Consider the following 27,062-nt stretch of genomic DNA (forward strand, 5'->3'; position numbering starts at 1 on the left):
ACATACATACACAGATACTATGGACCCGTATTATATTGTTTCTAGTGAAGACAGTAAAAGAAGCACTTCTAAAATTAGGTAGTTCATGTCATGATTTTGAAATTCTGTTTTGAACAGTCCTAAATTTCAAAGGAAAAAAAAAATGAGCACTTTCATTTTTGCCTTCTACTGACTCACCAGCCAGGAAAGTCATGGTTTCCTGGGACCATGCAGCATACATTTCAGAACCACGTCCGTGGTTCTGCATCTCTTTTCACACAGTTCCCTTCATCTCTGCCTCCTGCTGCTGCTCCCAGGGGTGGGGGAAAGAGGGAGGGTTTTTCCTGTCTCTGCGTCCAGACTGATGGTGTGAGATTACCTGACAAGAGTTTACAGGCGTTATTGCTTATTAAGTCTTTGAAAAATGTTACTGCTCTCAGTAGCATGATTTTTAAAGGCTGGCAAAGGACAGGCTCTGCTAGGGGCTGACAACCTTCTTTTGTTTTGTTCCACACCATTGGCCTGAATAACGGGGTGATACGGCAACATATGGTTAGCTTGAGTGACTCCCACTTTTGTGATGCTAATACGTGTCTGGACATAAACAGAAAACGAAGTCAGCTTTCTAAGTGTCAAATACCAATCCCCTGTATAATGACAAGTGATGTATATTCTTGGCATATCTTTCTTTTTCTTGTTACGAGATGAATACTCTAACCCCGTAATGTGTAGTATGTGGTCTCACATATTACTGTGAGAGCTGCTTTTTTTTAGTACTGTGTGAGTTCCTTTTTTTTTTAAGCTTTAGGATGTGAGATTTATGTATCTCTATTAATTTTTTGGTGTGTATTGTCATTCTCTTGAACTTAGGGAAATTTTTTTTCTATCAGCTTCCTTTTCCTTCCCTTTTTCCTTTGATTCCTTCTGCTAAAGCCAGAAAGTACTGAAAGGATGTTTTGACTAGATTTGTATCCTGTTGGACTCTTGTTGGTGGAACAATGGATTTAGCTTAATTTAAAAAAGAAAATTCAGACTATATAAAGGTGGTGACAGAGAAATAGGAAAATACTTACTAAAATATTTTAGTATGAGACTAATTTTAAACAATGGAAGTTTACAACTAACACTTTTTGAGTATTGTGATTTCTGATCATTGAGTGAAGAGCACTATGGTACATTCACTTTTTATCATAAAGATAAATATAAAACAATTATAATCAGAGCACAATTTTAAGAATTTATGGGAGTGATTAGAAGGGAGGATTAGTTTTAATTACGATAATCACCAGGACTTAGGTTATAATTTTTATTTGCAAATTTGAAGATATCTAGTGTAACACTTTGGCTACCTGTGAAAGAGGGAAAGCTTCCCAGATCTACAGGTAGGAAAATAGAGGTTCCTCGTTTTTATTGCTTGGAAGGTACGAGAACCTTGTCTGGGAGTCTTCCAACCCAAGCAGTAAGGTAGATCAACCATTCCTTTAAGCTTCCTGGTGGCCCAAACTGCAGGCCCCCTGTGCGTTTGCATCCCTGTGAAGCGAGGTGTAGGGATGAGATGAAGGTGACCGTGCAGCATGTTTGGGGTAGTGATCTGGGCGCTCTGGGGGCCAGAGCGACGTTGCCCCCGTGGACTGTGTTGAGTGGCGTGAGTTTGGGACGTGATGGTTGTATTACCGTCCCCGGTCTTTAGCTCATCTTACAGAATTACTTTACGAAATACGGGTCATCACGTAGTTTACTTCTTTTGATAAATTGATTTTGCCAAGCTGTTTGTTATAAGTAGCACTGAGTACAGCTTGTGTGTTTTGAATTCTTTGTAGAAATTTAGGTGTGACGTTCTCCTTTTGGCAGTTTGCTTCATTGAATGACTTCAGGCACAGGAGAATGAGCAGTGGCTGTTCTGAGGAAAGAGGGCTCCTGCCACAGTTTCAGTTCATGACTGTGAACCTCAAGTAAACCTCAGCTGCCCAGCAGTCGTGTTGTTGGCCCCTTCACTCCCTCTCCCCTCAGTGACATCTCGAATCTCCGCTCTCCTCAAACCCCCAGCACTATCTCCCCCATCCTCACACTTAGCTGATGCCCTTGCTTCGCGTTAAGCTTAAAAAACCGAAACAATCAGAAGAGAACTTCCACCGACTTCTCCCAGACACGTAGTCACATGACTGGCCTTTTTCTGTCACCAGATGAACCAGCCACACTGTGCCCAAGGCCAGCGCGCCCCTGACCACCGGATCCCGTCCATCCCCTGCTCCTGTTTGCCCCTCTCTGCAGGCCCTTCACTAGCACGCCATCGTGTGGTTCTCTCTTCCATCTAAACAACAAACGGTGACCTGCTCGGGTCCTTGGACTCTTTAATCCATAGAAATTGGTAAGAGGCCAGATGAGAGATTCAGGCAAGGCTTTATTGAGACTCGTGCCGCTGGGGGGTGAAAGCGAGCATTAGGTGCCCTTGCTTGCTCCCTGAGGGGGCTTGAGCTGGTTCATTAAACGGGCTGAGGGTGGGGTAGTTCTGTCAGGAGGCCTGGCTTAGGTGGTCTGCTCACCCTCTGGGTGGTGCTGTGTGCAGGGATCTTGTGCAGGACCCTGCTTTTGCTCCTGGCACCTCAGAAGGGGCCGTTGGTTTGTGGCCTTTGTGTATCTTATTGTTCATAACTGCCTGACTGCACATGCGTGCGGTTATTTTTAGTCCCTTATGGTTTCTTTACATCCTGTTGCCCAGTTGCAAGTAAGAGGTAGAGGGTCAGGTAGAGGGTCCCCTGTCACAGCCTATCTCAAAACCAAAACAAGTCCAAACCAAAAACCAGCTTTTAAAGTCCTTCTTTTCTCCAGCTGTTAACCTATTTCTCTGCTGCCTTTTATTGCTAATTCTTAGCTTTATTTGCAGGTTTGTCTCCCATTTCCCCCTTCACTCTCTGAAGTGTGCTCCAGTGAAGCCTTCTCCCCACCCTCCCGGCTAGCCTGCCTTGTCAAGGTCCCGGTCACGTGCAGGTGCTCAGTCCCTGGTCAGCTCTCAGGCCTCAGCCTCCGTGGCTCATCAGCTGCGTTCAGTAGTCGATCGTACTCTCCTCTTTGAAACCTGTTCATTGCTCAGCTTCCAAGAACCTTGTGTTTCTCATCTTACTGGTCCATCCTTTGCTGATTTCTCCTCACCTCCTGGACCTCTTAACAATGGAGGGCTTCAAGGCTTGAGACCTCTTTCTATCTGTATCCCTGCTTGGAGAGCTCTTCCAGTTTCGTGATTCTAGGTATGATCCATATGCTGGTGACTCTCACATTTATATCTCAACCTGGACCTCTGTCCTGAATTCCAGACTCAGGTATCCAGTTGCCTGCTTGACCTCAAGTTTGTGTGTCTCAAAGCGAGCACGTGCGAAGCTGAACTCTGAATGGTGCCCCCCAACCCTTCTGTCTGCAGGCCTCTCTATCACAGTTGGTGGCAGGTCCGTCCTTCCCTTGCTCAGGCTGAAGCTCCTGGAGACGTCCCTGGCTTCTTCCAGCTCTCTCGTGTTGTGTCTCACCTGTTCCCAGACCCCACAGCTCCATCTTTAACGTACAGTTAGAATTGGGATACTTCTTGCCTCCTCTGCTGCTACTACTGTGGTCAAAGTAATTTTACTTTTTCACATAACTTATTTCAGTAGCTTCCCAGCTTCCGTCCTTGCCTCCCTTCAGCCTGCTCTCAGTAAAAGTTATATAAACTTTAAATGTAAAATACAAAATTTCAGTCAAATTGTGTCTGTTTAAAACCTTCTAGTAGTTTCTCATAGGCTTACTAACTCATCATCTTCCAGGGTATATTTCACTATCACCTTCTTTGATCATTTAATGAAAATTGAACCTTCATACCCACCCAAGTAAGCCTTTGCTGCCATATTTTTCTGCGTAGAATTGATCGCCTTTTCACTTTTTCATTGTCTGTCTGCTTTCTCTAGAGTATAAGCTTCATCCCGAGACCCCGGAGTGGTACCTAGGGCACGTAGTAGGCGTTCAGTAAATGCTTGTTGAAGACAAACTGGGTGTCAGATCAACCCATTCTCCATCTTTTCAAGTACCGCCTTTTAAATGAATATTAAGATACATAAATGTCTTTGGAATTTCTCTTCCTGGCACAGGTTCAAACAGTGGCCTGTGCCTTGGTACCTACATCAAAAATACGATAGGAAGCCACTCTTGGCAACGCTTTGTTAGACCAGGGTGTGAGAGACCCAGCCTGCGCTGAAGCAGGGAAGAAGAGCTCAGAGAAAAAGAAAGAAATTTTCTCCAGGACAGGTTTCCACATCTTTGTGAGCCCAGAAGTCAGGTGTGGTCTAAGATGTCTGAAATCTTAATTTACCATTTTTGTTTTTCTTGGGTAACAGTCTATATACAAAAGTAGTAAATATATATTAAATGGTTTATTAAAAAAAAAACCCCACATCCTCCATTTCTTATGGACTTTTTTTCACCTCCTTGGTTTAACTGGAACAGACCTCTTTCCCCCAAGGACACTGTTTCCCGTCACCCTCTCAGTGGCGGCTGCTGGCTCTCTAATAACCCCACGCCATGAGGATCGGGGGTCGGATGGCAGCCTGTCCATCCACAGAGCCTCTTCCAGACCACGATTCCTCCTTGTTCTTGGGGTAGGGAGGGCTGAAACCTGCTGCGTCGAGGCTCTGCCACCCGAAGAAAGGGCGTTCACCTTCCCTGTCGCTGTTGTCTCCTGGCCTCCTCATGGCCCCTCGCACTGGTTGGACGCTTGGCCCCTGGCTCCTGGCTTTTGTCCAGGGCAGTAGCCCTGCTGCTGCTACCAGTACCTGCTGCGGATTGAGTTCTTACAGCGCGCGCACCCCGTGCGAAGCATTGTGAATGTGTGTTTCATTTATTCCTAACGCAAGCCGTAGGAGGCTTTATCTGTCACACTTCACAGATGAAGAGACTGAGGCTCAGACCAATGAACTAACTCACGTAGCCAGTAAGTGGCGGGGCTGGGATTGGCCCCGGGTCTGTCTCACTCTTTAGTTTCACAGAAAAAGCTCCTCATCCGTTTCCTGGCCAGTCTGATCTTCTCAATCACCGTGACTCTTGATATTTTTATAGGTACCTCAAGCTCCTAGTCTTCAAGATGGAATTTATTATTTCCTGCCCAAGATTGTCCTTTTGCCTGTGACTGTTAGCACCGTCCATCTAGTCGTCCAAACTACAAACAAGCGAATCGCATACTTTATATTTAGGCAATTCTCCTCTTGTCTTGATTTTACTCCCTAAATAGCTCTTGAATCTGCTAATTCTCTACATCCTGACTGTAACTACTGTAGTTTATTTAGATTACTGCCACCTTTTGCCTGGATTATCGCAGAAGCTTCTGAACTGATCTCTTTACCTCTCATTTTACCATTTCTAGTTCATTCTTTACATTGTAGCGAAAGTCATCTTTCCAAAGTGTACTTTTTATTGTATCACTTCCTAATGGCTCTTAGGGTGGATTCTGCATTTCCTTGTGTGACGTAGAGGGTCTTGCATCACCTGGTCGCCTTTTTCTTCTCCAGCTGCATTTTGTGTCTTTCCCTATTTTGGACACAGATTCAGTCGTGCCTTGCTTATACCATGTTCTCTTTCGGCTCCAAATCTCAGATGCTGAAGTAATGGTCTCAGGAGCCATTCAAGGAGATTTAGTCCCTAATGGAACCTAATAGCATAAAGGCTCATTATAATGTGGATGAGCTACATGGTAGAGGCCCTAAGGAAAGTGTTATCCTAGAGGAAACATGTAATTTGGAAGACAACAAGAAGATTACTCTCAGAAAAATAATGATTACTGGGTAATTTCTTAACACTAGTATGCTTCTAACAAATCAGAATATGCTATACCAGCAGTGCAGTGTTCACTTCTGTAGATCATGCTTTATATCAATGAGTAGTAGGTCATGGGTACTCAATAAATATTTGTTGGATGAATGAATTAATCTCTAAGTGAAAGCTACATATTGATCAATCTAATTATATTATGTTGTATAGATTTTAGTTACTTGAGTTATTTTAGGAAAAGACTATGTGGCAATATAGAATAATAAGAAATCTGTCAGATGAGAAGTGATATCGAAATATTTAAAGCTTAGTTGAGTTTTGAATTTAGATTGGTTGTTCATATTTACATATTTAGGGGTAAGTGTTCCTTAAATTTTAAAGGAAATGCCTTGAGAAATTTAGATGATTTTTAAAAGAATGGGAATACGGTAAGGATTCTCTCATCTGCTCTCTTGGAGGTTTCTGTTTGAATAGTCTGATGTGGGCAAAGATGAGGTCGACATTAATCAAAACAGTTTGCCAGTTCTATTTGGAATTGCATTCAGAGCCTGAAATATAGTTTTAATAAATACAGTAATGAAAATTGTTCCATTTTTGAGGGTGAATGTACTATTTGGAAGATTCAGAAATCCTTTGGAGCCAAGTATGTACTTGGTGAAAGAAGTAGATAGTCTTGGTATTCTTCTTTCGATCAAAATGAGATATCTTCTTAAATGAGACCAGTAATTTTCATGTGATTCACAAAGTGATTACAATCCAAGGAGGAATTTCAAACATATTTTCAGTATTGGAAGCCTTCCTGGAGTAAGTCCATATCCTCTCACGGTGCTTGTTTGAAGGGCAACATTGAATGTATAGATTCTAATATGTTTGTTAGAATTCGGTTGTGTCATTTTACATTTAGCATACCTTTATATTTTGTCTCCCTTTATATTATTATTATTATGTGAATATTACGACTTTTTCATATGACTGTGGTTATGTTTCATACATCTTTCTCACTAAATATACGTAAAACAAATATTCACCAGATTTAGAAATTTTGATAAGCACTTCTTTTTCCAGGAACAGTTATGTAGAATACATTTAATTATGCATTCCTTTCATTTATTTTTTTTCCTTGACTGGATATCATTCAGTGTAGGAGAAGAGGGGGATGGAGGAGGAGGAATTTCTAGGAGAGTTCTGATAGGGTATCCAGTAGAGGGTTAGGGGAGCACCACGGATCAGTTTAACTCAACACTAACTTCCAGAACCAACAGATGGGAAGAGATGGAACAATGGGTTACGTGGCCCAGAGTGATGAGCCAAGTGAGAAGAGAAGGCTGAGGATGGAGCCCTGTGGACACCAGAATTTATATGGGGAGGAACACGTGGGGGAGCTGGGAGGAATCAGAAGCGCTGGCTGTTTAGCGGGGTGGTTCAGGGCCTGAGCCCTGAAGTTAGATTGCCTGGGGTGAATTCTTGGTTGCCCCACTTTCTGGCTGTGTGATGGAGGACAGGTTATTGAACATCTGTATGCTTCACTTTTCTTATCAATAAATTAGAGGAATCATAGTGTTTACCTCCTGTGAGCTGTGGGGCTTCTAGTATTGTGCTTGGCACGTAGAAAGAACCCCGATGATGGGGATGAGGATGATGAGGGTGAGGGTGACGATGGCGACGCTCTGCCGGTGATGCTCTTGGAGCACAGGTTTCTCTGCCAGTGGTTGGTTCTGTGTCGTCTTATATCCGGTGTTACATTTTCGTTACCTGCCTTCTGCCCACACTGCTGCTTCGTTAGCCTTGTTTATTATCCCAGTGAGTGGCTTCACTATCCATCGAGGTGCTCAAGCCCCAGATCCATGATTTATCCTTGATTTCCCTCTGCCCCTCTCTCCTCATACTCAATTCCTCAGCAGCTCCTTTGCCTCCACCTCAAGATCATATCCTGATTCCGTCTGCTGTTCGCGCCTCCCTGTAGCAGTCAGGTCGGGTCCACTTCCTCCCGTCCAGCAGTCTCCCTGCTTCCTTCCGCTCTTGCTTCACTCGTCCTCCTCTCCATTCCTTCCCCACCAGCGTCGTGAGCTGTCCCTGTAAAATGTGTGTTAGCTCGCAGTACCGTGCTTCCCTGCTGGAGACCCACGTCCCTCACTGGTGCTGTCAGAGTGCCGTGCGGTTTTGTCATGCTCACCTCCAACCTCGTTCCTCACCCCGTCGCCCTTGTTCTCCATCCTCCAGCCAGCGTTCCTTCAACACACCCAGCTCATTCTTTCCTCGAGACATGTTCTCCAGGTTTTCTTTCTGCCCTTTTTTTTCCTTCGGGTCTTTTAATCTCACCATAAACGTCACCTTCTCACCAAGGTCATCCCAGAATTACCCACTCTAAAATAACCATCCACTCATTTTCCATCATATCACTCTATTTTATTTCTCTGCATAGTGCTTAAATATTAGATACTATTATGTATTTGCTTATTGTCTTTTTATTGTTTTGGATTATGTATTTGTTTAATCTCCCTCCTCTATTAATAACTGAGGAATAAATGAATACATTGTAGAAAACCTCTCCCCTCTATTTGTGTCTGTCTCTGTTTCTCTCAGGGAAAGGCTTTTGCTTGCCATATTTAATTTTACCAGGTATGGCTGGTGGTGCTCGTGGGGCAGATTGGGAGTGTCTTCGTCATTATCCTACTCATGAAATGCTGGGAAAGGTCATCAGTATTTCTGGTTACGTAATTTGGATATAGTGATTATGCTGGGTAGTATAACTAATGATGATTAAATGATACAAATACTGGGGTCTTATAAATGTTTAACTAGATAATTGGTTGTATTTGATCACTCATTTTTCTTATGCTGTAGTGAATTCTCTCCTTTGTTTGATAAAAAGCCAGTTATAATGATTAATGGCATATTGTTCCAACTGATGTAAGTCTCAGACACTTAGTGTCTTTAGGAATAGGTTACTTTTGAAATAGTTAAAGAAATTTTAGGGAGATCATTTTTCAGATGGGAAGAAGCGTGACTAATTAGACTCTGCTGGCACATGTGGTGTTTTGGTTTTGTTTTTAATATGTGTTTTGTTTTTTTTTTTTTTTATTTCTGGTGAGGTTTGTAGAAAATAATGTATAACAGCTTTATGTTAGATATTGTCAAAAGGATGTTCTAGTTTGTGTAGTTTGGAGGTGAGTAATATCTCTTTAAAGATCATACATGGCATGAGCTTTATTGCCAAATAAAATTGAAGTTTTGTAACTTTTAAATTTTGGAGAAATGTAATAATGTTAACATAAATATAATTTATTAGATTACGTAATTGGTAATATGAAAATCACCGGTAAGAGGTGAATTTGCAGTAACAGTGAAAACCGTATGAATGATGTTAAATATTGCAATTAATACTGGCTTGTATATTAGATCATTGATAACAATACCTCTAGGAATTATCAGGACATAATTTTCTCTCTGGGGAGTCTGTTGAGTCCATGCTGTGACACTTCTAATTTCCCCAGAGAGAGTTATCACCATAATGGTACCCCGAATTATCTTATTGCTCATTAAATGTTCTTGCCTTCAAATTTAAAGGAAATTAAAGAAATTAATTTAGTCATGGGAAATTATTAATTGTTTAACGTGGTTGCACCTGTGATGGTATGAGCCTGTGGCACAGCAGAAGGAATTTTATTTTAAAATGAAAAGTATTTATGTGAAGGAAGCAGTTAACAGACTGACACGTAGAAGTTAATCCCAATTAGTTAGTAAGATCTGGCGGTATGTAATTAAAGTGCATTCAGATCAACAAGAGATTTCATTAGTGAGAATGCAGAACACTTAAGGTGTTACAAAAAGCTTCCTTCGCTCTAGAGTTTGATTTCTTTTAGTTGTCATATGTGATTTTGAGTATTTAATGTTTCTGAGATTTTAGGATTCTTTTATAGTATAACTTGCAGATTCACGTATCTCAAGAGACTAAACATAATTTACCACAAAAATGTAATGCAGATGCTTCCAACATCTGTTTTAATTGTGTCCTTTATTTAAGGAGTTGTGGGTGTCTTATAGTTAGTAATTAAGAAATAAAGTAACAATAAAAACAAACAGTAAAACAATAACAATATCAAAACAACATGTAGGCTTACAGTTATGTTATGCATGTTAATTAGTTATATTTTGAGACTTATTCCAAAAATGAATCTGTTTGAAAATTCTTGTATGGGGTATGTAGTCTTTATTTTAGTAATTTTAGAAGCTACCCTGTGCTGAATCAGTCACACCCTTTCTCAGTTTGTTTTGTCACGAAGAGCTTGCCGCTTCAAACTTGTAGGGTTTATGGGCTTTCAAGCAGTTATTGTCTTCACTTTGCCTGCGACTTTAAACTTTACTGTGAGCACGTTCCACCCCGATGGCTGAATTGCCGCCACACGTGCTTTTGTTTATTGCATGCTCCCCCACAACAATTAGGAGGCCTTCGGGCAGAATAATTTGAGTTGGGTCTAGTGTATGGCACCAAGGAGCCTTACACCCAAGGGGTCAGGCTGGGTTCATTCATGAATCAGGAGGACAGTCCACGTGATAACTGGGGTGTCCTGGTTGGAAGGCAGAGCCCAAGGCTGGGCGGTACTCAGAGACCCTAGTAAGGATGCGGCTGGCATATGGGAAGCCTAGCTGTAGATACAGACAAACTCCAGTTTCAGCCAGAGGAAGAGGACCAAAGAAGAAAATCGAGGTCAAGACTAAAGAATTTCAGTCTTGAAAACCTGAGGACATGCAGGAGGCTGTACAAATCCAGAGCCTGTGGGGAGAGAGGGTCGGTGGCAGGCTGTTAGCGCTGGCACCCCTGGGGGAGGGGGCGTAGGTGACGGTGAGCGCGTGCGTGAGCTGGGCTCTGTCCCAGGGGACACTCACGCACAGTTCTTTGTGGGGGTTCACCCCTGTGCTAGAGAAGTGGGAAACAAGGTTTGGGTAGCTGGCCCAGCTGAGAAAGATACTGGGCGTTAGAACTGGGGTTTCAAGCCCAGGCCTTGCTCACTGACTCCAGAACCTGTGCCGTTTCTGTGGGGCTTTCTGGGAACTCAGTGGATTCTTCTGTACCGCCTGGCCCAGGTCCGGCCTCAGAGCACAGGTTCAGGGCTTGTTGTACTGCCCTAAGAGGGCAGTGAATTCGCACTAAGCTCCCCTGTCCTGCTGGGGGTGCAAGGGGAGCCTCTGTCTCACCTGTCGGGAAGCTGTCACTGGCAGAGACAGCGTCCACTCGCAGGCCTGGAGCTTCCCCGCTCCCCAAGGAGCTTGCCCCTCAGACCTGCTGGGAGCTTCTCCGTGGTTACAGTCATGCGGATGCACTTAGAACTTTTATATTCATTAAGTTCTTTCAGCTACGTTCACTTATTTAGTAAATATTTATTGTCTGTTGCATGTTGAGCTGCCTTCATGGCATCTGGACACAAAGATAAAAACTTAGTTTCTGTCTTTGAGAGAAACTCTGTGTTCGGAGGGAGACATATATACGTGTAAACAAATAATTAAAATCCAGTGAGATCCGGAACCTAGCTCAGTGCCTGAGTTTGCACAGCTGTTTGGAGAGTTGGCTGCTGTCCGTTGCTGTGCAGGCCCAGGGGCAGGAGCAAGTAAGGCCTCCTGGTGAGCTGAGGACGGTTCCTGAGAAGGGCTGGCAAGTCAGTCTCCAAGGAGAGCTGTGGCTGGCCAGGTGCGAGGAGCGTGGTTGCTCAGAAGGCCTGGGACCCACAGACGCCTTGCACGGAGGGGCCAGAGCTCTAGGCGCGTTCGGGGACAAACGGTGTGGTTGGTGGGGAGGCCCAGGGCGGGTGCAAGGTGACTGAGAGAGCCCCTGTCGTAGGTGAGGCGTCAGTGTGTTACGGAAGAAACAGAGTAGCTTTTTACTTTCATAAAAGTTGAAAATCCTTTAAATGACTCACATCAAATCCAAAAGCCATTTTTGTGCAGCTCAGACAAATACCCTGGTCATTAAGGGACTGCAGAGACTGAGACCCAGTTTATGCACCAGAATGAGAGCACGGAAAGGCAATTTAAGTGATTTTATTTGGTTTACATTTTATACTGATTTGAATCTCACTATTTTGCTGGGTTATTTTATTCCCATTATGACTCAAATGCTAAGCTAAAGAATATGGGGAATTGGACATCATCCATAAAAGAGAATATAGCTCTTTCCTAAAAATAGTTCTTTACTTGCGTGGGCACTGATTTGATATCATCTTTTTTATTTTAATCACCTCATACAGTGCTGCTTACATGGGGCATAACTCATCAAAATGAAGTGTGGCATTGAATACAGTATCAGAGAATCATTACCAAAGTATATGTATTACCTGCCTGGCGATCTCTTAAAGGAGACCTCATCCTACACAGGCTTATTTTTATACAAATTGCAGCGTGGCACAGAGACGGGGGTTAGTCGGAGATGTGCAGCTATGCTCCTTCTCATGTCAGCTCTGCACGTCTACACTGGGTGACAGGACATGGGAGCAGATGAGACAAGCTGTCACTCACCCGCACTGCCCTTTGAAGAAAGGCCATGGGGGGAAAAGGTGCCGCAAATGGGCTGTGAAGTTTACATACACTGCCCACTGTTAAACAGATTACGTCTAATGAAGTGTCTAATGCTCAGGCCATATCAACTTAATCCTTGGTGGCAGTTCATCCCTCAACTGCCAGAAAACACCGCCCTCTGGCCCTCTCTCGCCCGCTCTGGCCGCCAAGCACAGGGAGGTGCCCAGCCTTAATAAACCGAGACAGTGTGTGATCTGACATGCAAATGTAGGTCATTGCATATGTAAATGTGTGATTACAAACCTGCATGCCAAAACACATTAGTGAGACTTTGCTCTCAGCATGCGGTTGTCACACTGCCTTAGCAGTTCACGCTAATATTTGTCAGTTATTGTGCAGACAGAAGATGGAATTCCCAGTCAGGTTTAAAGTATATGGATTGCGTGATACCGTTCCTAATGATGAAGCTGTATTTCACTGTTGAGATTGACAGGTTTTCATGGGGAGAAGGAATGGTCTGTACATTTCGGGGAGAGGAAGAAAACCTATTTCTCAGATGTTGCAGACTATCCTAGTGTGTAAATTAAAAAATAAAAAAAAGATGTTTTAGAAAAGCCTGGACAATTTAAAAAGTCTCTCCTCGTTAAATGAAACAAAGTTAAGGAAACTGAAAAAGTTGCTAATATCCCCTGAATACATCTGAGAAGCGAGGCTTTGTAAGTTTCCTTTGTTAAGTAGGTGTCACAGTGACACTTAATTATAAATTCATCTCAGTGACCACAAAAAGAAATCTTATATATGAACAGAGTGGCAAGTCGTCTCCCTTTATTTTATAATTTTATTTTTATTTTTATTTTTATTTTCATTTTTGACATACATGTTTCTGGTCCCAGTTTTGTTTTTTCATCAAAAGGCCTGAAGTTGAAAATTGAACTTGAAAATATTGTGGATCATCATGTAGGGTCCCATAATGTTGTATCACATTGTAGGTGACTTTGTTTAGTAACCTGGCAGTATAGCAAAGCCTATACTTGGGAATTGGGGATTGGGAATCAGCCAGACGTAGATTTGGTTTGATAACATCTACCTTATAGGATTGTCATGAGAATTGAATTAGATGGCATATGAAGTACTAATTTATAGGACCTGTTAAGTTGTAGGTACCAAAACAGAACCTTTTATTATTGTAGTAATGTTACTGTTGTTACTCTAACAATTATTTATGGTTTTATATTTATATAATGAATTTGTGAAATTTGTATTCTGATTATTTTGCATGTCTTAAAGGAAGAGTGGTATTTTTCTTGACAATATTTTGGACTTTCCGAAGAAAGAAAAGCAATGCACAAGAGTAGAAACTATTGCTACCTTTTTTCTCTTTTTGAGAAACATTGCATTTGAATGACAGTGAAACTTGAGCAGAATTTTAGAGTTTTTGCTAGCCTGATAGATGTAGTGAAATGAACAAGGTAACATGAATTAGGGGTTAATGTAATGCCCATATGTCAAAATAGCCTTTTACGTTAAGTCATGGGGTCATCAGCCTTAACTAAGGTTTGTTTGAGGGACTAAGAGTTCAAATTACTTTAGTGGGTTTAGGAACCAGTGCACCCTTTGCTTGCATTAATAGGTATTTCATGTTCAGTCTTACTAGAGGGTTGCCCGGTCAGGCCCCACAAGAATGTCATGTTTACTCCGAGTCGGCTCAGAGTAGAGTAGGTCCAGAAGGATGTGAGCAGAGTGGTAAAAGGCCAAGAAGAGTGTACTTATCAGTAATCCAGGAATCTGGGAGAGGCCCACGTGTGTTTAGCCAAAAAAGAGAAGATAAAAGGGCCTATGATGGCCAAACTATTGTTATATTTTTATAGGTAGATTGCTACAGATAGATTATGAGTGTCACGAGGAGCTTAAAAGGCAGTATTCCTTGGATATGTGTGGTAACCTCAGCAGCAGACAGTGTTGGATCCTAGTGGGTGTTCAGTTCAGGTCTGTCCTATGACTGGTTGAATGAATGAATGAGTCTGTAAACAATGAACGAAAGAACTAGGACAGTGGATAAAACATATAAGGAGTTGGGATTTGCCTCCAAATGGGGACGGCTGTGGTGCTGCCTCCCAGCACCTGTAATTCTTTCTCAGCACCGTTGAGAGCCCCGTCCCTGTACCTGTGTAAGCTCTTTCAGAGCAGAAGCATTTCTGATGCATCTCTGTTTCCCTAGCAGCTAGTACAGTGCCTGATGCGTAGTAAGTACTAAAAAGTGTTAGTTTCAAAAAGAAATGACATTTTCCACAAACAACAAAAAAATATTGTTTAAAAATGTAATTAATTATGTACTAAGTGACAGAGGCCAATCTGAAAGACTACATACTGTATGGTTCGAACTATGTGACATTCTGGTAAAAGCAAAACTGTGGGTACCGTAAAAAGTCAGTGGCTGCTGGGGGTTAGCGGGGAGGGAGGGATGAATAGGCAGAGTATAGAGGATTTTTAGGGCAGTGAAAGTATACTATATGATACTGTAATTATGGATACATGTCATCATACATTTGTCCAAACCCATAGAATGTACGACACCCAGAGTGAACCCTAACGTAAACCACGGGCTTTGGGTGATAATGATGTGTCAGTGCAGGTTCGTCAGTTGTAACGAAAGTCCCACTCTGGGGGGGTGTTGGTAACGGGGAAAGCAGTGCACGTGTGGGAGCAGGGGGCACATGGGGGACCTCTGCACCTTCCTCTTAATAGTGCTGTGAACCCAAAACTGCTTTTACAAAATTACGTCTTTTTAGAAAAACCTTAATGATGAGTTAGTTGGTAAACTCACTGCCACTGGAATTGTTCTTGGTAGAACTTAAATGATTGTCAGGAAGTTTAGAAGATTTTCATACGTTAGTTGGCAGGTTGGACTAAGTGAATTTATATGTATATGTGTGTATTTTTATATAATATGAATAGTTCGATAAATACCTGCCGAGTGAATGGCTGTCTGCAGGTTTACCATAGAAATCACCTACTTATGTGAAGACAATCAATGATTGTGTGTATATTGTGTGATTGAAAACTTTTCTGACTTTTTTAATTACAGAAGGCCTTACGACCGGATATGGGCTATAATACATTAGCCAACTTTCGAATAGAAAAGAAAATTGGTCGCGGGCAATTTAGTGAAGTTTATAGAGCAGCCTGTCTCTTGGATGGAGTACCAGTAGCTTTAAAAAAAGTGCAGGTAAGATGACTTTAATTATATAAATCCATGTAAAATTATACTCTGTGAAGAATAAATAGAGAAAAGTACGTCCTGAATGATTGGGTCATGACAGTCTTAAGTTGAGAACGATGGGAAAGAATAAAAATTGTACTGTAAACACTTGCATTAAGTGCAATACCTGGTGGAAATCATTTTTTAGTTTTAATATTACTTTTAAAATTCAGCTGGTTTTGTTCACCCAGATTCAGTAGTGACTAGAATGATCTTAGAAAAGCTTTCACAGCTCTAGGTTTTTAGAGGCAGGTTTTGAGTTGTCACCATGGCTCCTAACTGGACGTGTGGCTACGTGTTGTATCCTGAGCTGCGGGCGCTGCAGAAGGAAACCAGGCTCACAGAATGCACTGCCTAATAAAGTCAGTAAACGGCAGGCAAGGTTAGGGGGAGGTTTTCGTTAATGTAGAGAGCCATACTGGCAATAAATGAAAGAAAACTGAAGTGAACTTTATTTACTGGAGAATTAAAAAAAAAAAAAAATGAAATAGGTAAACTTAGAGGATTGATGTCCTGTGTAAAATCCACGCGTTGTATTGGTATCATTCTAGCATCAGCTCTGCTCTCCAGTCCTGACTCTGTCTGGGTTCCTCAGGTCCATGGACCTGCCCCAGCTCACCTGGCCAGGCCCTGCCCCAGCCCGAGCCCAGGACGGGTCACTGCCCTGACGGGTCTACTCGCCTCTGGTCTCGAAAGCACTTGCCTTTCTGCCCCAGCATGTGTTTGACATCGTACAGTTTTATTTCCCTTTTTCAGGGAAGGTCGTTGTTGTTCACACCTGCCTGTAGGCTTCCCATTTTACTCTGCAGCCCTGGTGTCTTTTCTGTGTCGAGACCTGCAAAACCTCAGTGTCCTCTTATTATTAGTATTATTTTTTTAATTTCATAAGGGATCAGTATACTTGCAACAGCTGTTGCGGAGGTGAACAGTTTTCACTCATATTTTTAAGGAAATAGTAAATATTTATGAACGATTTTATGGGGCATATATGTTAGATATAAAGAATAGGACAGATGCTCTCATATCCACCACTCACCTTTGACACACTTCTGCCACTCCCTTCCTTCAGAAGTCACCATGTCCTGAATTTGTGTGTATTGTTCCTTTGCTTTTCTTTAGAGTTTTCTCCAAATCTGTATACATTTCTGAACAAATCTGTTGTTTGCTTTTGCATTTTTGAACTTATGTAAATGTCGTCACATGGTGTGTGTGGCTATGCTTTATTCTTTATATATCTAGTATTCAATATGTAGATATGCGTGTGCATGTGTAGTATTACATACTACGTGTGTATACTATCCAGTTCTTGTTACGTGCTACTGGTTGTGTACAGTTGTTTGCTGTTACAAACAGTGCTTCCGTGATGTTCCTGTGTATGTTTCCTGGTGCACACATGCAAGAATCTCCCTTTTGCACGTGCCTGAGGATGGCAGTGATGAGCCCCAGGGCCGCGCACGGTCAGTGCTGCAAGTTTATACCGAGTTCTTCCAGCGGTTGCACCATTGACCTTCGCTCCAGCAGCACGTGAGGGTAGCCGTCTTCTCTCATGTAATCTGCCACTTACAGTAAGAACATAAAATATACAATGCAGATATTAGTGTTTATGACACAGATGACTTTGGGAATGACTATTTCCTAACAACAGAACTCTGATCCATTTTTTAAATGTATTGAATTTCTACTGTGAATCTCTGGGCACTGGGCGGGGATAAAAAGAAGCTAGCAATTTTATTCCTGCTCACGAAGGGAGAAAGAGTCTATCTAGAGCAGTGAAACGTTAAATCCTGTGGCGTGGACTCCTGGTTCCCCTAGTTCGCAGAAAGGAAATGTCATTATGCGCTGTCGGCATGGCTGGGATTGGAACGGAAGCCAGGCTGTCGAGGTGAGGCCGGGTCCCGGAGACCTCTGAAACCAGGAGCGGGACTTTGAGTAGGAGGGAAGTGAGGATTCACCATGGATTCTCTAGGAGGGTAGTAATCTTCACAATTGGTTATTTTCAAGGTAAAAGTACAAGCTGAACACACAGAACGGACTAGAGAGAAGACAGCTGCTGATTTGCCCCAGGTGTCAAGGCGGGGCTGGCTGGCTGGTTGGCTGGATGGATGGATGGATGGATATGTGGGTGGATGGATGGGTAGGTGGGTGGGTAGATGGATGGATGGATATGTGGGTGGGTGGATGGATGGATGGATGGGTGGATGGATGGATGGATGGATGGATGGATGGATGGATGGATGGATGGATAGATAGATAGATATGTGGGTGGGTGGGTGGATGGATGCTTGGATGGATGGATGGATTGATGGGTGGGTGGGTGAATGCATGGATAGATGGGTATGTGGATGGATGGATGTGTGGATGGATGGATGGATATGTGGGTGGATGGATGGGTGGATGGATGGGTAGGTGGGTGGGTGAATGGATGGATGGATATGTGGGTGGGTGGGTGGATGCATGGATAGATGGGTATGTGGGTGGATGGATGGATGGATGGATGGATATGTGGGTGGATGGATGGGTAGGTGGGTGGGTGGATGGATGCTTGGATGGATGGATGGGTGGGTGGGTGGGTGGATGGATGGATGGATGGATGGATGGATGGATGAATGGGTGGGTGGGTGGATGCATGCATGGATGGATGGAGTGAGAGACCATCCAGGTGGAGTCCCTGTGGCCTTCCTGGCTTCCCTCTTCCCCTTACCCCCCGCCCCCGACCCTGAGTGTGGACAGAGAGACAGCGCTCAATTCTGTCTCTAAGGATTGCGTTTTAAATCACAGAACCCTGTCACTGGAAATACTTAGAAAGAAGGGGAGAAAGAAGGGAAAAGGGAGGGAGGGAGGAAGAACAGAAGCTCTTCCAGGCCTCTTGTAATACCATCTACATCGTTTCTGGTTGCCTGTATCTTTCTTTCCTTTGACTGGAAAATTGCATGGACAGGAGTGGATGCGCACGGTCGTGTTTCCAGTCAGTGCAGGGCAGATGCCCCTCCAGCTGCCCCCACTTCACACCATGGTAAACCCCAGACCGCTGCCTCCCGCTCTGCCGAGTTCAAGTTTGTCCTTTGGGCTTTGCCTTCTTCTGTGCTTCTTAGGGTTGCTATTGGGACATCTTCTAGTTCAAATGTAACTCCTTTATACAAGAGAGAAATGATGCTGTAAAGATATTCTTAGCTTCTGTAATTAGGGAACAGTATCTTAAACCTTTGTGAGGAGACATATATTTGCATTTCAGACATGTTATTGATTTCTGTGATGTATTACACTTGCGCTGAACAGTAAAGACCAGGGCTCTTCCTTTTTAAAAATCCACCTCTGCAGTTTAGTATGAAATGTTTTAAACTGTTGTTGACCAGACTTCTTTTCCTGTCTGAAGAATCCTAGCCCCTCTTCAGAAAATTCATAAGGAATCAAACATTGGATTTCCTCATGCAATTTGTTATTTTAAGGCTACTTTACTCGTCTAAAGGGCCGTGTCATTCTTTCCAGCTCTTCTAGAATCCTTCCTGGTTGAGTTCATGTGTTGAAATGTTGCGTTTATAACTCCTTGCTCTGCTCACAAATCTTTGATGAGACTCTTTAGAAGCAGCGTGCAGGTTCCTCAGCGTAGTTCTCCAGGCTCTTCTGTACTTTGTCCTGTGCGTCAGGTTTCACTTCTCTGTGGCCAACGTGCCGGAAGCCCTGGTGACTTTCCTGGATGTTTGCCTGTTACCTGTGTGTGGAAAGGAAAGAGCGTGTACTGAATGCACGTTCCTTCTTTGAAATCATAAAGAGGTTGAGAGCCTGCAGTGTATGTATGACAACATTAACCAACCGTCTGGAAAATTTGCCCACATCCCGTCATGATTTGTTTGCCAAAATTAAGATGGTTCTTAACTGATGGAACATTTTTGAACTTCCACATACTGGCTTTGCTGCCCTCTCTCCCTGCTTCCCTTCCTGCTGCTCATTCGGTTCACTTCTCCAATGTTAGCGATCACCTGATGTTCGGTGGTTAGCGTGTTAAGGCTTTGAGAATACCAACATGAACGAAATAACAGGGCTTATGGATTCCAGTGGAAGTGCAGCCAAGACACGTCTAAAATAGTGAGAGAGGAACCAAAGTGGGCGCAACCTTGAGGAGCCCAGGGTGCGAGGGAGGTTGGGAAAGTCTTCACAGGCGTTGGGCTGGGTCTCAGAACCACAGTTCTTTGTGTTGGAAGATTATCAAAGAATTGTTTTGATCTGGTCCACTTAATCTCTGTTTTATTACACTTAGTTAATTGATTAGAGCTGTGTTATTGGAATTGGTAGACGTGATGTTGTAGCATGAATTTTGGGTTTTTGTGTCTCAGTTCTTTGACCTTTGTTACCCTGACTTTTTAATAGTAGGTGAAGTAGTTTGATCCTTAGTTCGTTAATGCCTAATTTGTCTTTTCTTACTCTTAAGTTGTATGCCTAAATAATACTGTTTTACTGTGGGACATCCATTGTCAGTCAGTGACATTTATTAGAGTCACTTTTGTGTAAAGCACTTTTGTATACTTACAAACAAACATAAATAGTGATAATATACAGTATTTGTTCAGATTTACCCTTTTGATCTGGGTGATCTCAAAAAAACTTTCTGAAAGGGCAAATATTCTTTGATATTTGTTTTACTTGTATTTACTTATATTTGATAATTATTTTAAAGCATTCCTCAAGAAAATCACTTTTTAAAGTATATTAATGAGTATAACTTGCTTTTTTACATGTGTTAATTTTAGATTAAAGATTTTGCACGTTTGCATGTAACTAGACATTAGGATTTGCATGCAATTAGAAATTTGTGGGCAGTAGCTTCTTCTGTAATGCATACAGTGATTTTAATATATTTGTAACACTTTATAGCCATATATTCAGTCTCTTTTTCAGTGTTCACTGTGATTACGGGATTCGTCCTGCAGCTTTTATCAATTTCATTATTTAATCCCTATAGACTTCTTTGAAACTTTCAATAGATACTTGAGCAAATGAAAATTAGGAAGCATTTGTAAGAATAATTTATATATTATATATTTTTTAAATTGGAGAATAATTTAGTAATTGATACTAGTTTACTTGTCAAGGAGGCAGAGACTTCATCTTAAAAAATTAAAGCGTCTTAATTTTATTCATTTGTACTTTCAATTTTATTTTAGGCATTTTGAGGCATATAAAAATGTAGTAAATTTTTAGCCTTATCGAATGTTTAGAGAATGGGGCATTCTAGTTAACAAACTTTGGGGGTTATAATGAATTAGGATATATACCATAAATAGATTACTAACATTAAAATATTTAACTGATACAGTGGACATCAATGAAATAATTTAGTTATTTGTCCATTTTTTGATGTTTCACAATTTTTTTTTTTTTTTTTAGCATCTTATGGTACCTTAGGGTCGTCATTAAGATAAATGCAAGTTTTGATTATATGAGTTTATCTTAAAATTTTTAAATGAGAAACTCTTCTAGTGGCCAAGCCCGGTGAGTAAATATTGTTCTTTGTGTGAATCTTCTCTCTCCTCGACATCCCCACCGTCCTCCCCATCCTCTCGGTGTGAGCTGCTTCTCTTTCCTTGACTTGGGATGCGGGGACGTCATCTTCACTAGGCTTTCTTCCCCTTAGTCTGTGCCCAGCCATCGTCATTCTCTTCCGTCCTTGAAGCCCTTCCAGATCAATATTTGTTCCATCTTGCCCCTTGCCTGCCAGTCTGCAACACCCCCCTCTTTTTTCTTATTTATTTATTTATTTATTTATTTATTTATTTAGGCTGTGTCGGGTCTTCGTTTCTGTGCGAGGGTTTTCTCTAGCTGCGGCAAGCGGGGGCCACTCTTCATCGCGGTGCGCGGGCCTCTCACCATCGCGGCCTCTCTCGTTGCGGAGCACAGGCTCCAGACGCGCAGGCTCAGTAGTTGTGGCTCATGGGCCCAGTTGCTCCGCGGCATGTGGGATCTTCCCAGACCAGGGCTGGAACCCGTGTCCCCTGCATTGGCAGGCGGATTCTCAACCCCTGCGCCACCAGGGAAGCCCTCTTTTTTTCTTACATATGTTTTCAGCCCCTTGCTCTCATTTTCCTCTGTCCCTTCCCTGGCACCACGCTGACTCTGCCGAGACCAGGCGTCCCGGTTGCTCGGCACGCCCACCCCCCGGCACCCGGTCAGCTCGCAGCACTGTCACAGCCCACCCTGCACTCTGCTTGTCCTGTCTTAACTCTCCACATCCCCTCTTCATCTCCCCGTCTCATTTCTCTTCCATTCTATCTTTCCACCAAAGCTTGTTCTTTGACCTCATCCTGACCACGGCCCTCTAGTCCATATTCTCTAGGCCTCTTATTTAAGGTCTGATTTCAGTTGTTTGCGTCAGTTTCTTGGACCTTTGTCAGCTATTTGAGCAATGCGGATGTCTCCACTTTACAATCTCCCCCATCTTGCTCCCGTCTTGCTAACCCCCCGGGCAGGGTTTCTCTTCACTGGGTATTTCTTCATTTCCCTGTTCACACGTAGCCACTGTTCCACGCCCCCCCCCAGCACAGAAGGGTTCAGGTTATTCCTCGGAGTTTCGCTTACCTTTCTTTGGAAATGCACTCTCTTGTACTCCCTACTTGGATATATTTTAACCACGGTAATGAGAAGAACACAAACCAGCAGGTACATACGATTACAGTGTTGTCAGTGGTGGAAGTTAAAAACTACCACCTACTCTGAAGCCTCAGCCAGGCCCGTATGCCTTCATGCTTAGTGGAAAAGGGCATCTCCTGTGTGACAGTGACAACCTCTGCCATCTGCTGTGCTTTCACGATTGCACAGCCATCCTAATTCATCTTCCCTTCCCTACGTGCGCTCTGGACAAGATCTTTCTCTTCTGTCTTCCTGGAGACTTTTTCAGCTGCTGCCCGTTTCTCCCGCATCCGCCTCTCCTCTCCTGCAGTGTCATCACTTGACTTTCTTACTGACGTCTCCGTAGTAACTGTTGCTTCAACACCCACAGCTTCTTCAGACTACACTGGCTTGGTTCTCCTGTCTTTCTGGATATCCCTTTTCTTATTTCCTTCAGTGGCATCTCTTTTTCCCACTCCTTTCAGGATATTTCTCACTGGCATGATTTTGGATTGTTTGCTTCTCCTGCACCACCTTCTCCCTGACCCCTGTAGGGTGGCTTCTGAACCTCTGGAAGCCCTGGCTAAGCTTTGCTGAGCTTCAGGCTCTCAGGAAGTCTGAACAAAGGATGAATTTCCTGTGGTACATATTAGAAGCTTTTTAATTTTAAGCAAACAGGGCTGATTGATGCCCTAGGAGTTAGATCACTATATACTAGCCTGTTGAGTTAAAAGGCATCCCCTTGGGAAACAAAGGGTTTTTTTTTTTTTTTAAATAATCATGGAAAAATTAAGGACACAGACAGGTATCTAGTTCCATGCCATCATTTGCCAGGGCCTTAAGGAATCCATGAGGAAGAAACTGAGGCCTGTCTTTTGACTTGAAGTTCAGACACGGTGCATGAAGAGAGGAAGGCTGACGGCCGCGGGATTACAGGCCTGGGTGTCAGAGGAGCTCGGTTCCTGTGGCTCCAGTGCAGAGCTCTTCGTGCACTCACCTGGCTTAACTTCTGCCCCGCTCTCCACCCCTTAGGGGGCCTGTGTATTGAGTCAGGGAAGGGCTGGTGGTAGAGACTTTCATTATTCGGAGATTATCTTGTTCCATGATTGTAATTTACATCTAGAGAGGCCACTCAGCCCTTCTGCCATGGACTTTCTAACTCCCTCACCCATCTTCCATCCTTCAAATAAGAAAGTCTTTGCCTACCACTCAGCAAGTGCGGGAACCAGAAGTCATTGTGGCACCTGGGTTGCAAGGGGCAGGAGCGCTGGGAAAGACAGAGGCACAGTCCAGGGGTGAGACCAGAAGAAGGACAGAGGGCACGTGGGAAACAGGCCTCAATATAGGACAAGCTGCTCAGTTCATTTATGCAGGCTCTGTGAGGCTGGGGAGGCCCAGATGTTTGGTTGAGATTTCCATTTATGTAAGATTTATTTAAAGTAAGATGTAACAGGTTTGTCAAACTCTTAGTGTATTTTTTGAAGTACTTCCTTCGCTACATTTTAAGTGTTTTTTTCTCCTCACAGATTTACAGATGCCCTTTTAAGGACATTTGTGTTTAAGTCACTTGAAGGCCTTTTCCCTCCAAAGATACGTAGTGTTAACCTTTTCAGTTTCATTAGTCGTGAGTAATTTTGGCAAAATTTAAAGATGACAAAGGAAAACTTTTTAACTGATGCAGAGAATACCAAGAACGTATCAGCCAATCACTTGCGTAAACACTGCTAATAAGTTTGCTCTTATCAAATATTAGTTTAAAAACCCAAAGAAACTTTGGTAGAGCTGGAAAGTTGCCTTCTGAAGACAAGCTTGTAAATAGTTTATGAAAATCCAGATTTTTTTTTTCCGTGTTTATTGCCTTTTCTTGCTCACGGAATCAGACAGCTTTGAATCTGTGTCTGCGAATGATTTAATCTGAAGATTCAGTTTCTATTTTTGTCTTGACATGCTGGCTAGGAGAAAAAGCAAGATAAGATACTTCTGAATTTCCAATTAAAAGTATTTGGTTCGGAATTTAGTTTTGCCTTAAATGCGCCAGCAATGCTTCATTCCTCAGTGTTTGAGAAGTGACTTTTGGTATTGAGAATTCAGTTCAAGATAAAAGTTAATTTGTAATTCTGAATTAGTTTAATTGTAAGTTGAATTAAAGATTCATGACTTCAACGTGGCACAGTTCTGTCTTTGTATTTTGTGTCTAGTTAGGGTTTCCTAGAGCTCTCATACACATTCTCATCTCGCTCAGTCTTTCGTGTTTTAATATTTTTCCATCATAGAGACACTGATTACTGGGAGATTAGATTTATACATGTCTCCAAGTTTGTGATTTTTTTTTTTTTTTTTTCATTTTAATCACTAGTACCAGAATGATCGTTTCTCTGTTTCCTTAAAAACAAGTTTTCGGGAATTCCTTCAAGGTCTAAGACATTCAAAATTTTGTACTTCCCCACATTTCTTCAAGTTTTATCAAGTCCCCTGTGAGTGGTAGTTCCCGAGAATGGCATCACAGATAAGGTGTGTGTGTGTGTGTGTGTGTGTGTGTGTGTGTGTTTCATATCAGTAACTAACATCAAGTTCAAAATTTTCTGTTTACATTAATATTTGTTATAGTTGTTAGATTTGTTATTTAGTGACAACATTTTTCTGGCACCTTTTGGCATTTTGGGTAATGAGTGGCTTTCCTATGTGAAATTGCTAAATGTAAAGTTTACTCCTTTAAGTAATGAACTTGTCATTTTACTTATTTCTGTAAGAAATCTTTCTGAGGTGTATTACACTTTCCTGCATATATGAATCAAGCATTGGAAGCCCGGGCAGCCACACCCCGCCCCTTGAGGTCCTCACGTCACTTTGTGCAGCAGCACTTGCTGGGTTGAGCGTCATGTTCTGTGCTCCAGTCTGCGGTCTGCACCTGACAGTGTGCATCCTGAGGACTGCAAGCTGGTTCCCTTATTTGTAGCTATAATAAAACATAATAATAGGTTGGCATTCAACACAGTTTTGTGAATCATGGAAAAGCAAGAACATGAACGTGTTATTCTCATTTATGCTTGGAGTATTGACTTATTAAGATATTTATTTACTGTTAATTTTCCATATGCTTGGAACATTGAGCGATTTCTTTGTTTTCAGAGATATACTAAAGAGCCCTTTGATTGTATTATTTATTTTTATGTTTTTTACATTAGATCAACATTTCTCAACCTTTTCTTTATTATCACCCCTCACCTTTTTAGACATTTTTTCCCAATTATGCCCCCCACCATGAAATTTTAGTTCCGTAGATACAGTGTATCTGTTTAGGTATCATATGTATATCTGTGCTTAAAAAGAGTAAGACTTTGTCACCCTCTCTCTGAAGAACCAATTTTCACCTCCTTGGAAAATTGACGAGAGGGTATCAGCCCTGTCAAGAATGCATGCATTAGACCTTTTAGACCTGATTTGATCATATAGATTAATGGTTCAGAGCTTGGGTTATGGTTGGATAACTCGCAGAATGAATTCTGGCTGCTCCATTAATTACCTGTGTGAACTTCTGTCAATTTCTTAAGCCTTCTAAACCTACTTTCCTTCATCTGTAAAGTGGGAATACTAACATTATTGTCCTCATGCAGATTAAATGAGAATTAAACGAGGTGGTTCATGCAATATATTTAGCACATATTGTTCAGTGTTTTAACTGTTATTATATTAGTATATCACAATCTCACAACTTCCGTGCTGTTCCATTTGCACTTAAGACTTGAAATATCTAGCTGTTCTCTTTTCCCATTTTTAATACTGACTGCCTCTGGAGGGAAAATGTAACCTCTAGTCACATGGGATAAGATACCTGTAGATCTCCACGGCTCCTAAAAGCTAATTGGAAAGAACACTTCTTTGTGTGTGTGTAATTGTGTGCAAAGTATTACAGTGGACTTACATGGTAACTTGAACCAGAGATTACTATTTTATTAAGTAATTCTGGATTTTATTTTTAGATATTTGATTTAATGGACGCCAAAGCACGTGCTGATTGTATCAAAGAAATAGATCTCCTTAAGGTAAATAACAAATGAACTGTTGACTGTTTTGAACATAACTGAGTAGGTTGATAAAAGTAATTTATTAAAATATCACACTTACAAACAAAAAGATTTTTGAGATATAGCTTATACTGCACTGATTTCAAGTAACATATAAATTTGAAATCAATATATTGAAGAATGCAGTTACCTTTTGGATCTACTGTACAATAATTTCATTAGAACATATGGTAGGATTAGCTTTTTTCCCCCATTTCAAACTAGAAAATAAATAAAATAGACATAAAACATTGAAGAAATTTTTTCTTGATGATTCCAATTAGACATATTCTAAATGTTAAGTAATGTAAATGCATATTAGCATTATCTCAAGGTATGGTATATTGAGAATGTGGACTGATCCAAATGGCTCACGTTTTAAAAATAATATTTCCATATCCTTTTGCAGATGTAGAAAGGGTGGTGTAAAGAGTATGTCAGAATTAGCTTTTCAGTTTCTCATCCACTCAAAGAATAGGACTGGCATTTCAGTTCCCTTCACACTGCATTTATTATAGTGAAATTTCTTTTGAGGAATTCAGTGGTTTATGTTATATTTTTAACTTTTGGATAAAACTTGGTATCCAAAGATCAACTCAAAACATCCAGTTTTGTGTGTGCCTGAAGTGAATCAGATCTATTCAGAAAGATAAGAGTAAGATCAAAATGAACCATGCTTTCCACTGTTTGATTTGTTGTAGTTATTTCCTGGGACGTGAAGTGACTGCTTTAATAAACCTTTGTTAGAGAAATAATATATCATCATAGAAAATGTGGGAGGAAAACCTATAAGTAGAAAGAAGGGAAGAAAATCCTGTGTATACTCTTTGGGATCATTCCTGAATAAGTTTCTTTGAGAAATGATT

At 41.9% G+C, this 27,062-nt stretch overlaps 1 protein-coding gene across 3 annotated transcripts in view; it reads left to right on the plus strand.

Annotated features, from left to right (window-relative positions):
* Nucleotides 1–27,062, plus strand: part of NEK7 (NIMA related kinase 7) — a 136,482-nt gene that overhangs the window by 46,178 nt on the left and 63,242 nt on the right. For 2 of the 3 annotated variants that reach the window (XM_068541854.1, XM_068541855.1), the window contains exons 3-4: nucleotides 15,359–15,499; nucleotides 26,113–26,175. In XM_068541854.1, coding sequence (XP_068397955.1) covers nucleotides 15,359–15,499; nucleotides 26,113–26,175 — 204 coding nt within the window. The remainder of the gene's footprint in view (nucleotides 1–15,358; nucleotides 15,500–26,112; nucleotides 26,176–27,062) is intronic. The other variant, XM_068541856.1, reaches the window with a different exon arrangement.

This window comes from Eschrichtius robustus, chromosome 3 (assembly GCF_028021215.1).
Source record: "Eschrichtius robustus isolate mEscRob2 chromosome 3, mEscRob2.pri, whole genome shotgun sequence".
Taxonomy (NCBI): domain Eukaryota; kingdom Metazoa; phylum Chordata; class Mammalia; order Artiodactyla; family Eschrichtiidae; genus Eschrichtius; species Eschrichtius robustus.